The sequence below is a fragment of the Somniosus microcephalus genome, chromosome 1 (assembly GCF_052327205.1).
Source record: "Somniosus microcephalus isolate GS21.2 chromosome 1, FLI_Smic_1.0, whole genome shotgun sequence".
NCBI lineage: Eukaryota > Metazoa > Chordata > Chondrichthyes > Squaliformes > Somniosidae > Somniosus > Somniosus microcephalus.
This window is the reverse complement of record NC_140987.1, coordinates 416,421,758-416,438,244: the sequence shown is the minus strand read 5'-3', so window position 1 is coordinate 416,438,244 and position 16,487 is coordinate 416,421,758. Positions and strand designations below refer to the sequence as shown.

Below are 16,487 nucleotides of genomic sequence, written 5' to 3'. Positions count from 1 at the left end.
GTTCAATCCATAGGAGGTCAAGTGGATGAGTCACCCCAGCAACGAGAACCAGAGACCCCTGAAAGGCGTTATCCGGCCCGGATCAGGAGGCCTCCTCAGAGACTGAATCTTTGAACAGTTTGTGTGTAAATTGTATATATGTTATCCATGTAATGTTTAATTTGGGATGTATACTGTTAAGCTAAAAGGGGAGGAATTGTAGTGTATGTAACCTGTACCACCTTAAGAGGATACGTTAAGGTGATGGACTACTTTTTGATGGCTCCTGTACATTGTAGTACCGGTGGTGACCACACCGGTATATAAACCCTGCGGAGCAAAGTGTATCCCAGTTCAGCCCTGACCCTCAATCACTAAAGACCTGTTTACTTACTTCTGTAGTCTGTGTCCTGTTATTCAGTATAACTGCAATTGAAACCACAGACTCAACAATAGCAGGATGAGCTTGAGTGTGGCTTTGTACTAATGCTTCATGATCTACCAAGATCATTGAAATGTTTGCGGCACTGCACCCAGGCCCTCCTGACCACATGCCTGCTTGTGCCCTCCTCTGCAATGTGCAACCAGGCTGTGTTGCTCTCCTGGGGAAGTCTTTTCCACTCACTATTTACAATCTACATTAATAACTTGGATGAAGGGACCGAGTGTAATGTAGCCAAGTTTGTGGATGATACAAAGATGGGCGCGAAAGCAAGTTGTGCAGAGGACTCAAAGAACCTGCAAAGGGATATAGACAGGCTAAGTGAGTGGGCAAACATTTGACAGATGGAGTATAATGTGGGAAAGTGCAAGGTTATAAACTTTGGCAGGAAAAATAAAAAAGCAAATTATTATTTAAATGGAGAGATTTTACAAAATGCTACAGTTCAGAGGGACCTGGGGTCCTTGTGCATGAAACACATATTGTTAGCATGCAGGTACAACAAGTAATCAAAAAGGCAAATGGAATGTTGGCCTTTATTTCAAGGGGTTTGGAGTATAAAAACAGGGAAGTCCTGCTACAACTGTAAAGGGTATTGATGAGACCACACCTTGAGTACTGCATACAGTTTTGGTCTCCTTATTTAAGGAAGGATATACTTGCATTGGAGGCAGTTCAGAGATGATTCACTAGGTTAATTCCAGAGATGAGGGGGTTGACTTATGAGGAAAGGTTGAGCAGTGACCTTATTGAAACATATAAGATACTGAGGGGGCTCGACAAGGTAGATGGAGAGAGGATGTTTCCCCTCATGGGGAAATCTAGAACTCGGGGCACAGTTTTAGAATAAAGGGTCGCCCTTTTAGAACTGAGATGAGGAGGAATTTTTTCTCTCAGAGGGTCGTAAATCTGTGGAATTCTCTGCCCCAGAGATCTGTGGAGGCTGGGTCATTAAATACATTTAAAGTGGAGATAGACAGATTTTTGCAAGATAAGGGAGTGAAGGGTTATGGGGAGTGGGCGGGGAAGTGGCTTTGAACCCTAGATCAGCCATGATCTTATTGAATGGTGGAACAGGCTGGAGGGGCCAAGTGGCCTATTCCTGCTCCTATTTCTTATGTTCTTAAGAGGACCTCCCTGCGTGCTGTGTCTACCTCCATAAGCATATGGAAGGAGTCATGGGAGAGCCTGGGTGCAGCCGTGCACCTCTCTGCAGTGCTTGTCTGTGTTTGCAGCACCTCAATGAGTCATCAAATGATGTCACCAGACCCGCTTCCTCTAATTGGCCGGGAAATGCGCTGGACGGGCTTAAGAAGCCCAATCTCGGGAAATTAATTTCAGACGCCGGGATGGAGACAGCAGCGGGGTCGGGACCTGCCACGGACCCACTGAGGTTCGTAAGATCGCAGCTTAAATTTCTATTAAATAGTATCCTAAGACTCTTACCAATACTTTGGATTGTATTTTACTACTCTGTTCCTTACTCTGTGAAAACCGTAAATGAGTCACTATTTTATATACTAATTGATCTCTTGTGACATTGCACATGGCAAGTCAAGACCAAATGTACTCTTCAGGTGAAGCAGGGTTAGAGGGCGGGAAATAATTGGACCAGGGTATGCAAACATAAGTCTGTTCCCATTTTAAATTCATAGGCCCAGAAATTCGGGTCTCCATGGGTGAGTATGCATGGGGTACTCACCCGTAGGCCCAATGGAAGTGCCGGTTTCCTGCATGCACTGCGCATGCGCGGGAAACCGGCACTTCTGTTCCCCTGAAAGCAGGTGTTCAGAGGTCGAACGCGTGCATGGGAGAGGCTGCGCGTGCACATCGAACTTAGGTTTTTTTTGCAGGTTTTCCCGGGAGGGTAGGTCTGCAGAAGTTACACATTTAAAAAGCAGGCGTAAGGCCTGCTTTTTACAAGGTAATTGGTGAATTAATTAAAATTAAAACATTTTTTCCACAGGTTTATTATTTTTAAATACTTTAAAGCAAGATAAGTTTATTTTTAGCCCCGTTACAAAATAAAATTATATTTTTCAAAAATTTAAATTATTGTTTAAAATAGTTATTTCATGTAATTTATAGTTTATTTAAAAAATGTGATTTAAAAAAAAATTTATTTGAAGATTTAGTGATGTTTTGGGGCCCGTAGTATTTCTAAGTTTTGACAGCTCTTCCTGTCAAAGTTATGAATGAAGCACTCCCTGCTCCGATTGGCTCCCTATGACCCACGTGATCCCAGGGGACGCATCGAACTAACTGCGCCCCTGGGATACGCAAGCACTGCGCGCCGGCAGCTGGACCGGACCCCGGATCGGAATTCCATGCGGGCCCACAGCACAACGGCCGGCGCGCAAGGTAAGTGCAGGTCGGGGTCTTACACCCGCGGGAAGCCCCCGACCCGAATTTCTGGGCCATATCTATTCTTATTATCGTATTCCATTTCATGTCCACATTTATAATGTAAATGATCTATGCAAACTTTGAGCAACAGTTATGATCAGATTCATTTAATTCAATAGAAAAAACTTATCTTCTCATAATGACACAAAAATATTGAGCACGCTACACCACCACACATCAGTAAGCCATGTTACTTAATTTAAACAAATAATTCCTCTGTGTTCTGTCTTACAAAACAGGGCAGAATCTCCTTTCCCTGAAGTCTAATTTCTGTTACTCAGCCTGCCTTTTGCTGCCTGATTGCAGCCCATGAAGCCACTTTCCCTTTTTAATCTCTCTCTTCACAGACAGAGAGCAAGGGGCATTCCAACAAAATGATTGTGTGGTGTTTTTTTCTGATTATCTAGATGAGCTAATGGATTGCTTATTGATTAGTTTTTGAAGAAAACAGCTTCCAAATAGCATATTAACCACTTTTCATCTAGTCACTTTTTTTCAACCTTTGCTAAAAAAAAATTCAAATCCTTGTTGTAGATAATTATCAGAGAATCCTGAAATATGATGGGGATCTTATCAAATACCTTTTGAAAATCATATACAACATACACTGCATTCCCTTTGAAAATGAACACTGGGATTTCCTTAAAAATGTCAATTAAGTTAGTCAAACATGACCCACCTTTTACAAATCCATGCTGACTACCTCGGATTAGAAGATGCCATTCTAAATGTTTACTATCCAAGGTGGTTGGCTCAAAAGTGATCTAGTTCTCTGATAAGGAGGGACCCTCATGTTAAGACAATTTTGCTATTGGGAAGGCTGGAACCTCCTGGTTTAGTGTATAATATCAAATTAGCATAACATTTAATAATAATGAAAGATATAAATAAAGTTGAAGTAAGTAAGCAATTTAATATGGATAATAAGTATAAGATTAGAGGAAATAATATAAAATTCACAAACATCCAGCGTGGTTAGATATTGGAGAAAGCTTTTTCTCCCACAGGATAATGGGTACGTGGAACAAATGCTAAAAGAAGATAGTTGATTTAAGGTTGAGTAATGGCTTTGACAAGTTGGGTCAACATCTGTTCTGCTAAGAAGACGGAATGAGGGATTTTAGGAACAGTGCTTGATTTTTTTCAAAGGATGGTAAAAGTGGCTGCATAGAAAGAGAGACTTGTATTCATAAAGTGCCTTTCACAACCTCAGGATGTCCCAAACGCTTTACAGCAAATGAAACACTTTTGGTCCGCTGCCTTCAGGGCAATCCTGTTTTACACAGGGGGCCTCCGACAGACATTAGGCCCCTTATTTACATAACCAAAGGGCCTAATGCCGGTTTCAGGAGTTGGTCCTGGAAGCCTATTGTTTTGCCTATACCAATATGGCGGGCGGCGCACTTCCAGCTCGTAATGAGCGCATGCTTCAGGCCCACCATATTGGAGACATAATAGGCTCTTGTTTTTTGGGTACTAAACGGGCACAGTGTCATAGAATTTCTAGGCCTCAGTGTCAACACCAAGCACTCCAAGGTCAGGTGCAGCATTATTAAATGCAGACTAAATCTCCCCCACCAACATACCTCAGCACCAACCCCTAATAAGGAAACCAGTAATTTCATCTCCTACACCAGCCATCCTGTGGTCTCTCTGATTAAGATTGCCATTTGGTGTCAAATGAGAGTTCGTTTTTTTGCATTTGATCTATGCCCATTAGGAACTGGATTGAGGTTGCCCAAACACATTGCTCATAGAGCCCGTATGACCAGGAAGGAGAGACCATCATCTCATTAGTATGGGCTGCATTTGAACACAGGCCTTAGGGGTGAAGCAACATATAGCGTTGCTTTTAATGATATTGAAAAATTGACAAAGAAGATCCTGATTGATTAATGTCTGTTGTGAATCTAACGCCTGCATTATGTTGTAGGCACTTACCACTTTGTATGTTCAGGACATGATGCTTGTCCAAAGACCAGCCACCTAGATTAGAGGCATCCTTTTCAAACCCCTGTAGAATTGCTGTCCTTTTCTCCCACAGTATCAAGTCAGGACAGTTTTCGTATTCATAACCCACTGAAACTGAGAAACAATTAAAAAGGAACATTTAAATCTCTTCATGCTGAAATTATAGCTTCAAACACAGGCATCATCTCTTTCAATGAAACATTCTTCATTGTCCATAATCACTTTAATTCAGATTTTTGTACTTGATGTTTCAAAATTAATATTTTTTTTGGTGGTAAATTCTGACATCAGACTGTAACTGCTAAAAGAGTCCAAAAACCAGCAGATTAACTCTTGGTTGGTTTAAATCTGTATTTCTAGAGGCGAGGACCACTCATTCACACTCCTGCACTATTTAGTTTCACTTAATTTTCTCTTTACTAAAACAAAATTAAATAAATATAGGGATAGGTGCAAGGTTTTTGATATATTATTGGATGTGTTTAATATTGTAAAATTATGGCACTATATATTGTCACATGATTTGTTGGTGAAAATATCTAAAATTTGAATGCAAAAGATACAGAATGTGAAAGTTTTTTTATAATAAAGTCACCAAACCCCAGAAGAGGGAAACTGGTCCAGCTATGCTTACATAAAATACAAAACACAGCCTTCAGCACACAAGGCCTCTGAAGCCGATTGATGGACTGTATTTTTTTTTCATAAATATTTTTTCTAAAGGCATTGATTCTTGTTAAGATACTGCTCCAGAAGCATCGATTGCTCTCCAGTACCTTGCCCAGTGAGCCAAGACAGTGAAAATCAGCGGGTTATTAGACAATGGAGTGAATAACAGGTGAACCCATATTGTTCTCACCCGATCCCCACAAGCACATACTTCTAGCCGGGATCACTGAATAACAGGCAGGAATGGGAACACTCAGTAATTTCCCCTCCTTTTTAAGCTGAAGCCAATTGTAATGTCCCTACTCCTATCCCAGCTGTGATCAGTCCAGACCAGGGGGTGATTTTCATTCAGAAGTCGGGAAGGAGGCGGGTCTACAACTTTTGGGGTTGTAGTCCCGCCTCCATCGAGATGCGGCCAATCCACGCGATTTTAACTTGATTGACCTTGTTGAGCCCGTCCAGCGGGCTCAGCAGGCCAATTAAGGGCCACCCGGCAACAGGTGACGTCACAGACTGAAATTTCATCTGTCAAGATGTTTTGACAGATGAAATATCAGTGTTTCACAGCTATTTGAAGCTGTCAAACACTGGCAGTCTTACTTCTAACCTGAGTCCTTCTACACAGACTCAGTTAGAAATCTCACCGGCACAGAAAGCTGCAGGCTGTCACTTTTGACAGCTCGCAGCCATTCTGCTTTCTGTGCTGGTTAGATGATGGACTCCCGAAACCTAGAGGAAGGAAGGCTGAAAAGGTAAGTACAGGTAATTTAAACTTCTTTACACACTTACCTTTGCACTCATCACTCACCTGAACACCAACATCTCGACCCCTCCAAGTCCTTCAACCCGACGGCCCGACTCCTCTAACTTGGCGTGGTTTGGAGTCATCGGGAATCCCTCACTTCAAGCTTTAAAATAGGGATTAGGCTAAAAACTGCCTGTTAACTACCTGTTAACAGGCAGTTCATTGGCACTAATCCCTTCCCGCCTCGGGGAGGCGGGTCCCAGTGCGGGGCGGGTACCCGCCTCCTTTGAACCTTACATGGAGGCGGGTTGGGGGCGGGATGGTGTTGGGACCCCCGAATTCGGGACTTTAACCCCCCGCATGCCTCCAATCCCGACTCCACGGGTCAATGAAAATCGACCCCCAGGAGTCTAAACTAGGACTTTCTAAGGATTGCTTCTGTTTAGTTTGATCACCTGTGATTCAAAATTGATGAAAAAATGGACAATGGACTAATAATTTTGATGCCATGTCTTCCAAATATATATACATTGGAGGTAAGGTGTTACTACCTGAATGGCATCACTGGTTTCACTGTAACTTGTAGGTAAAAGCATTGGAAAATAGGGTGGTAAGCCCAGTCCCAAATGTGAAATTACAACTTTATTAAAGAGGGAAAGAATGGCATAAAGCGTTTGTGTCTGTTCCTCCCTCTCACAACATTAAAAGCAGTGGCTGCTTCTGCTGAAGGACATTTTAAAGGCAACTCTGGAATAGAACCTAATGATCTCTCCAAAATAGCAATTGGCTACTCTCAGAAGGTGGAAAACATTTGCTTTGAAACTTGTCTTTATTGTGCAGATCAGATCGTAAAAATAAATTAATGCCAAGGATTAAATGTTACATTAAATAAAAACTGTTTGATGCCCAAAATATTCTCTTAACATTATTTTAGCATAAGCAAAGCCCAGTCATACAGAAAGGAAAAAATAAATAACATGACCTGGTTGAGATGATGCTAGCCCAAAATTAAATATTCAATCAAATCCATTTTAATTAACAGTAACTTATCACTTTGTGTGTGTTAAAAACAAGATTAATGTAGCAGCTTCCAAAGACCTCCATTGAGTATTTTATCATATCATATGGAAAATAATTTCAAATAATTACCTTGTGCTTGCACAAATAATGTACAATTCACGGCAACACATTGAAAAATATTAAACTATATAACATACCTTCTGCTTCAGTGAGACCAGAAACCTTCTGCCCATAGACATCTGTTTTGTTCCATGTGAATGTGTAAGCCAGGTCAGGTCTGGCAGGAAACCATTTCTGGAAGAGCCGCCCCTCAATAGCAATCATGAGGTGAACCTTGATTAGGCCGGTTGGGATAAAGGCATGAGTCGTGATAATCCTCAACAATGATTTATACCCAGGAGCATGGCTGCTGAGGTAGCTGAGCTTCACAAAGCTGGCTGGGATAGCAATCTCTTCCTGTACAACCTGCCAAGAAAGGTTTACACCTTTGAGTTTGAAATAGTTTTGTATCATGCGATAGTAAACTTCTGACACAATGATGCAACACAAAGTCACCTGTTTTTAAGGTTATTCGTTTTCTGCAATAAAGGTTCGGGAATCTGGTTTAAATCCAGCCCAGACTGACGGGATGAAAATCTCCTCCATCTGCTGGCTGTAAGGGTCCTTTAGTTTTGGCAATCTCAATCCAGTTCCAAAAGGACATGGGCCCAATAAAAGTGCCCTTAATTTAACACCAATTGGTAATTTCACTCAGACAGGCCACAGGATTGGTTTGTGTGAAAAATGTCACACTGGTGCCAGTAGCGAGTGCTCATGTGGTTGTGGCTCAAGCACATTGATGTGGCAGAGAAGAGAGATCTTTACTCTGCACCTATCTTTACGATACCTGGAAGTGCTTAGTGCCGACAATAGATGCCTAAAAGTGTTTCACTCCTCAGTACTAATGCCTTTCACTTTAAGCGTGAAATTCATTAAAAGAAAGACAAGCTGTTTTATTTGACTCAAATGCAGAATCCTAGTTCTTATTATCTGTTTGCCAATTTCAGGTCAAGTTACTCAACTAATCAAAACTCCACCCTCAACTGACATCTGCACACACCAGCTTTATGGCCAGCTCCTCATTAAATCAATTTCAGCAATTACATTTTGAATATTTTCTCTGTAAAGTTTAAGATGTGTGGCGACCAGAATTAAGTCCAGGCTCTGTCAGAATCTAGCTAGTGGATAGAAATTAGTTAATACCAAATACTTCAGCCCATCTTGCCGCTTTGCTAAGAACAGCTGTGATTCATCAGGTGCTATGGGCACAATTCCATTTGGTTTGCAAGAGAATTGAAGGTATTTCTGGGGTGGATGTCATAAATTAGTGCTTGTGATGCAGACAGGATGGGAGAACTTATTGGTAATACGGAGCTCAGCACATCCCACATGATTTTTTTGTTCATTAGCTTTGATGGACATAAACCACTGATCAAAGTCAAAAAAGTTTAAGTGGCATTTAGCCCCAAGGCTTATAGACACCCCAAAGTGTGCAAGGCTGTTGCTGACGTTTAACCAGCAAAAGTTGCTCAGTTTACCAGCACAAAACAATGGGAAGTTTTCCACTGTTTGTGCAGGTATGACCTCCATACACGTTAGCTGGGTTATCTACTGCTGAGTTGGATGAATGCCATCCCCCAGTGACAGGCTTGCCCTTCCAGACTCCATGAATAAGTCAGGCTGAGGAGTCATTCACAGTGCTGGTCATGCATTAGTGAAATGGAAGCTCCCATAAATTAATACTTACATGTTCAAAAGATGACACTAATGACCATGTATTTCTATTTTGCGCAACTGTACAGATAATTGTTATTAGTGTCATTATTGATAGAAATTACACAAGTCTTCCCTATTCGTGGTAAGAAGCCGAAAACACTCCTTGGGTCACTGCTGTTCATTATTTTATAACCTCACGTAAGTGACAGCTTATTATATTTCATGGAGAGTGGATTTTACTGTAGTTTACTATCCAAAATAGGCTGACAATACTACACAAAACTTATAATCTGTGAGGCTATATGCTATAAAATGCATAATAAATCTGGTCCTATGCCTATTTCTCAAAGAAATTGAGATTTTAACTATAAAAAAACACACTGTCAACACTATTATGGCCACTGAAAACACAATTGTTTTATGACCTAGAAAATTAAGTAAATTTTATTGAGGAACAGGAAAAAGATACACTGAAGACAACTCTTGTTGGCACCAAGCTGCTTACTGATTACCTCAGCACTACTGTTGAAACAAGAATCTGGACCAGAAACTCTCTGAGACATGCTGGACAATTTTGATCACTGCTTATTCTGGTATAAATATCTATGTTCCATTTTCTAAGATTCACATAACATTTTTTTGAAATTTTGATCACTGCTTATTCTGGTATAAATATCTATGTTCCATTTTCTAAGATTCACATAACATTTTTTTGAAATTTTGATCACTGCTTATTCTGGTATAAATATCTATGTTCCATTTTCTAAGATTCACATAACATTTTTTTGAAATAGCAAAAGAAAGAGAAAAACAGAATCAGCTTAGAGAAAGGACACAGAGCAAGCACATTGTTCACTCGAGACAGAAATTCAGAAACAGTATGACTCAAGAGCCAGTGGTCCTAACTACTGTCTTACAATATTATATGCAATATCTCAGAACAAGATAGTTGTCTGATGTTCAATGGGGTGACATCAAGCAGTAACTCAAAAATGCTTTAATACTTGGAAAGACAATCAAAAATGAGAAATGATGAGAATCCCAGAGGCGGGCATGCAATAAAACTTCAACTATAACCGAAACCTGAACAAGACCCCAGATGCAGGGAAATAAAGAAAACGCAGCCCAGTGGAACGCAAGCCTCAGAATAGCTCTGTTCCTCTTAATACTTAACATTTTTTGATACACATGGAAACCTAGCACTTTATTTCAGAGTCTCCAAAAGAAAATCACTGAAAAATTAACAACTAGAAACCATTCAATCTATTTTACAAATATGAGATCTAGGGATGATTGAGGGGATTTTCCTCAAGGAAGCCACCTGTTTTCAGGTGGTGCAGTGCACCGAATGTAAAGAGATAGGGCGGGAGGTCTCCCGCTGAATCCCTTCTGCCGAATCCTCACTCATAAAATGGCCACAAAGGTTTTCCTCTGTCCATTCCCTTGAGGGTGGATTGCACCACCTTCTGCAGGTGAATGACCGCGTGTAGGCAGGGCTCAGTGTTCCGTTGCATTTCTGTCCCATTATGCTGCTGCTCCACCCCTGGTGAACAAATACCTGTGTGGAAGAGAACTTTTGTTGTGGAGGGAGCCTGACTGCCAAGATGCTACCAGCCATCATGTTCTTCACTTGATGTGCTGCAGTAGCTCGGAGTACTGCTGCTTCCCGTTCCTATCCATTCATTTGCCTCTGCCATTTGAGGCATTATTGGTTATTCATCTCATTGTGGGACCTTGGTGTGTGCAAAATGGTTACCTACATAACAATAATATCTGAATTTCAAAGTAATTAATTGTGCCTAAAAGCACTTTGTGTCATTTCTGAGAGATGTGATAAGGCCCTATATAAATAAATCCTTTTTTTCCTCACCCTCCCACTGAAAAAATCATTACATAAGAACATAAGAAATAGGAGTAGGAGTAGGCCAATCGGCCCCTCGAGCCTGCTCCGCCATTCAATAAGATCATGGCTGATCTGATCCTAACCGCCAATCCACTATCACAGAACCATCTCCTGAATCTAACAGAATTAGACACACGAAATAGGAGCAGGATCAGGCTACACGGCCCCTGGGCCCGCTCCGCTACCCACAGGGCCATGACCGATCCGAACCTAGACTCATGTCCAAATTCCTGCCCGCTCCCCGTAACCCTTAATTCCCTTTACTTCTAGGGAACTGTCTATTTCTGTTTTAAATTTATGTAATGATGTAGCTTCTACAGCTTTTTGGGGCAGCATATTCCATGGACCTACCACCCTCTGAGTGAAGTAGTTCCTCCTCATCTCAGTTTTGAAAGAGCAGCCCCTTATTCTAAGATTATGCCCCCTAGTTCTAGTTTCACCCATCATCGGGAACATCCTCCCCGCATCCACCCGATCCAACCCCTTCACAATCTTATATGTTTCAATAAGATCGCCTCTCATTCTTCTGAACTCCAATGAGTAGAGTCCCAATCTACTCAACCTCTCCTCATATGTCCATCCCCTCATCCCCGGGATTAACCGAGTGAACCTTCTTTGTACTGACTCGAGAGCAAGTATGTCCTTTCTTAAGTATGGACACCAAAACTGTACACAGTATTCCAGGTGCGGTCTCACCAATATCTTGTACAACTGAAGCAATACCTCCCTATTTTTATATTCTATCCCCCTAGCAATGAAAGCCAACATTCCATTGGCCTTCTTAATCACTTGCTGCACCTGCATACTAACCTTTTGAGTTTCGTGTACCAGGACCCCCAGATCCCTTTGTACTTCAGTACTTTCCAGTGATAGCCTTCATATACATGTCCTTTTTATCTCTCTGATATTATAACTGAACGTAGAAGCAATTGTAGACATAAACTCATGACCTTGATGTCCCCCACCACCCCACACACCACTGGCACTATAGTCTGCACTCAGTGTCAGCCTTGGCCCAGTGGTTGCACCCTTGTCTTTGAATCGTGAAGGTTGTGAGTTCAAGCCTCACTCAAGAGCCTTGAGCACATAACCTAGGCTAACATTTCAGTACAGTACTGAGGGAATGCTGCAATATTAAAGATGCTGGCCTAGAAATTCAGTTGCCTTAGCGCCGCTTTTGAGGCGCTAGAGGGACTAGCGCCAGAGTTATGGCCAGTTTAAAAATTCCCTGGGGCCCTAAATCGGCGTTGCACTGGTAGCGCTGCGCCGGCACCGATGACGTCATCGGTGTGCGCAGCATCCCGGTTGCCGTGGTAACCCGCCCGAACTCCGAAATTGAGTTGCGGCCGCCTCGCCCGTGGCAGCCGCAAGCAACGTTCTGTCAGAGGTGCCTTACTCCAGTTTGCGCCGGCGCATTAAAGGCCCCGCGGCGGCCGGCCACTTTCCCGCCGGCCACCTGCCCGCAGCTCCCTCCCCGGACTTCTCCCCTCCCCCCCCCGGAACAGATGCAAGCCCGGCACTTGTCCGAGGTGCCGGGCTCATTTTTAAGCTGATTTGCGCGGGCCGCGGCCGGGTGCAGGCAGCTCCTCCTTAACGGGAGGAGGAGGCCTGCACGTCCTCAGCCTGCCGCACCGCATCGGGTGCCGCAGCGCCGGAATTGCGGCGCGAAACGGCAGTTAGCGCCGATGTACCGCCGCAAAGACCCTTCAGTAGCGCCGGCAGCCGTTTGGGCGCGGCACTACTGAATTTTTGGCGCGCGCAGGGGTCTTAGCGCCGGCACTAACTTCCGGCGCTAAAGCCCTGCCTACGCCAGAACCCAATTTCTAGGCCGCTGTCTTTTGGATGAGGCCCTATGAAAGATCCCATGACATTATTTGAAAAAGAGCAGGGGAGTTTTCTTGATGTCCTGGCTCACACATTTATCCCTCAACCAACATCACTAAAATAGATTATCAGGTCATTTCTCATTGTGGGATTTTGCTGTGTTTCCCTACATTTTCCACTTTGAAAGTACGTCATTGGCTGTAAAATGCCTTGGGAATGCTGAGTTCTTTCTTTCCTTCTTTGCACTCACAGCAAAGGATTCATAAACTCTTAATTGCGGTGAGAGATTAGGATACCAGCAGGAAAACACTCTGGGGTCCCAGAGTATATACGTTTTATCCTGAAATAGCTGTATAGGCCATTCTAGAGCTGGATCATTATTTGCTTGCCTCGAGAGCCTAGCTCCCTCTTTACTGAATTCAAGTAGGCACATCTTTCAAATAAACAACGTTTGCCCATTGCAGCTTGTCTGTTGACATTAATTCAACCTATATGAAGAAGGTAAAGGACTATATCGCTTTGGTGTGAAAGCTAGCATACTTTTTCATGGTTCACTATCCTACATTGCTATGCAGCTGGAAAATGCAGCATTTTTTTCTACCTATCAGAAGGTATTTGGATGTTCTGCAGGAATAGGCAAACTGAGTAATAGTACAGGTCCACAATCCCTTATCCGCAATTCCGAAATTCGAAAAGCTCTGAAAACCGAAAGTTTTTCGTGGAGCGTCACTCGTGTGCACGACATGACCCGAGTGGTGCCAAACATAACCCGACGCGGCCGATGCTTGACCCACGCAGGTGTGAGGCGTCAGTTGTGTCTCAGCGCTGCTACCAGTCACACGTGTGTCTGCTCTCTGATATTTTTTGTGATTTTGTGATTTTGAGTTTAATTTCACTGTGAAAATGTCAAAAAGAGCTGCAGATACCCCTACCGTTCTGAAATCCGAAAAATTCCGAATTCCGAAACACATCTGGTCCCAAGGGTTTTGGATAAGGGATTAATAACCTGTACTACTATCCTACTGATGCATGCTTTTAGTTTCTTCCTTGTGCCTCAAAGTTTATCACACCAACTTAATAAACATTTTAATGTTGAAATATGATACACTGCCCCCCACAAAAAAAATTCAATAATATGGTATTATTCTAACACATCAGGATTCTGAAAACAACTGTTCCTACTTGTATTTCTGGGATGGCTGGTCCTCTCTGTGGACAAGATCCTGTAAATGTCGTCAGGGGCGAAGGAAGGACAATTGGATTCAGAGTAGCAAAGCTACTGAGATCACAGAAAGGAGAATTAGATCCTACTCTCTTCATGGTGACTTTATCCACGACAATAAATCTGTTCCACGGCAACCAGAGAGTACGGTTTTCAGTGATGAAGGGAGCACGCTCAAAGACAAGTGTGACAGAGATTCCTCCAATTGCTACAAGATCAAAACTGGTATTAAAGAGAGAAAGAATTCAAAATAAGTAAATGTTCAGAAGAAATCAAATGTAAAATTGGATCAGACTTTGATCTGAATATGATCTAAGTATTGCAGTTGGCATAAATTTCACTTTAAGTGACGACTGAAGTCTAAACCAGCTTTGAACACATTAGAAGTTTGTCTTTGATGGTAACACTTACTCCGTGTGGAGCACTATTCCACATCAAAAGTTTTAGATTTCCTTGGCAGTTAGTTTATAATATTAATATAGAAATATCTGGAAAATCTGCTCAACTATCAATTGTACTTTCATTTGAGCAAGACATTTTGCTATTCCTGAGTTGTCCCTTGTTTCACTATGCGTACTGTGGATTTTTATGAACAAATAGTTTGGCAGTAACAAGAAAACAGATTTACAATTTACACTGACAGATGTCCTCACAGTACAGAAACTACTCTGCACATTTAGACAACTATAAAATGGCAGTAAGATGATATTTTACATCTAATTCTAGGTCCAATGAATCTTACAAGGTGTCTTTCTGTCAGAGAGATCGTTAGCCATTATTACAGAAATGGATACATGATGATGGTGAGGGACAATTTCTAAATATATGGTATAAATTTTGCAGTTAAACAGACGAAGACACAGATAGATTTCAGTATAGGATTGATCTTCTACAGATGCATGTAATGAAGTGATTAAACAAATACACATTAGTACAAATTTCCTTGGAAGCAGTTAACATTTATCCATCATTTCTAAGGATTCTGAGTAAAAATATATTTACATCTATCGAACCATCAAGAAAAGCGAATATTCAAAGAAGTGGGTCTAAACCTATTGAACTTATTCTGTTTTGTACACTTTACAAATTTTATCAACGCATTTGTTTAAAAATCTGCTGTATTATTTAAAACAATTAACTGTGCTTGTATAATTTAAGGTAGATCCCTCACCTCAATTATTAATAGAACAATTGTTAAAGTCTGTCAACTTTATTAACACTATAATGTTCAACAGTTTACAAACTTAAATCTATACCTTTGCTCTTGTTGTCAAATTTAAATTGCTCCTCTTTTCAATTAATTGTTCCAGTTCTTCCCCTGTTCTTAATAGACTGAACGACCGGCAATGTCACAGGTTGAGACTATGCTTTTTGAATTCTTTAATGGACTCATTAGAGCAAAGGGTGGAACAATTCATATGAAAAGAAGGGAACACTATCATTTTAGGATTTATTAAGGGGATAATTGTTTGCCAGATGTTCCAAAGTATCCTGCTTGCTTTGAAGAGTTACTTTAAAAAATGATAGATTCAAATTCAAGGGTTATCTACAACTCAAGCCTAATTACTTTAATTGGGTGAAAGTCTTGTTAGATTGCAATTCTGCTATTATATCAAGTGCAAAGTGTAGGCAGACTGATTTCTGGATTGACCTCCCTCTTCATAGGGACATACCTCCCTCAGACATAGCCTGACTGAGGTTGGAAACTTAGGGGGAGAAATTGGGTATGTAGCGCCACCTATTAGCGCCTAAAGAGGGCAGTCAATGGCTGTAGCGCCACTGGCCACGCCTCCCGCGATATTCAGCGAGGGCGCTAATGGTGGTGTTAGCCTGGTGCGCTGTGCCGCCACCGATGACATCATCGGTGTGCGCAGCGCCCCATTAGCGCCCCGATCTCAATATTTGGTAGCGAACGCCGCTGTAGCGCCGTTCGCTACCCGCGCCCGGTTCATGGGGCCTTGCTGTGCCGGCAGTGGTGCAAGTTAAGGTGGAGGTGCGGGGCGGCCGCCTGCCAGCACCTCCATCCCCGGCCTCCTGACCCCCCCCCCCCGCGGCATTGCCGGCTGTTTCCCGAGAGCCCGGCACTTCTCCTCGGTGCCGGGCTCTTTTGCCGGCACTCACGATCGGGGATCGCGCTGTTGCAGGCCCCTCCCCGTTAACAATGGGGGGAAGGCCTGCAGTACCGCAGCGTGCCGTGCCGCAGCGTGTGGCGCTGCGGCACGTTGCGCTGCGATATTCAGTTTCAGCGCCCTAAGAGGGACGCGGAGCGCCTCGAGCCTCGCCCCATCTCCCTCTAGGGGTGCTGAAACTGAATTTCTGACGTTCATTAATGCTCCGAACGCTGCGCAAAAATCAGCGCCCAGGCGAACTTGGCGTCTCAACCCAATTTCTAGGCCTTAAAGTCTTAGGGGGAGAAATTCAGATGGTTAGCTCCTCCCATTAGTGTCTGGGGGGACTGGGGGGGTACTAATGGGGTGCTAATGGGTTAGCAACCGGGCGCGGCGAATGCAGCAACGCCCACGAACTTCTGTGCCGGTTTAGCACTGGCGCT

The 16,487-nt window shown here is 42.7% G+C and overlaps 1 protein-coding gene across 5 annotated transcripts in view; it reads right to left on the bottom strand.

Moving 5' to 3' along the window:
• tenm1 (teneurin transmembrane protein 1) overlaps window positions 1-16,487 on the bottom strand; it is a 1,268,320-nt gene that overhangs the window by 186,044 nt on the left and 1,065,789 nt on the right. For all 5 annotated transcript variants that reach the window (XM_085999260.1, XM_085999278.1, XM_085999249.1 and 2 more), the window contains 3 exons: window positions 13,897-14,158; window positions 7,430-7,697; window positions 4,769-4,912 (listed from right to left, as the gene is read on the bottom strand). In XM_085999260.1, the coding sequence (XP_085855386.1) occupies window positions 4,769-4,912; window positions 7,430-7,697; window positions 13,897-14,158 (674 nt within the window). The remainder of the gene's footprint in view (window positions 1-4,768; window positions 4,913-7,429; window positions 7,698-13,896; window positions 14,159-16,487) is intronic.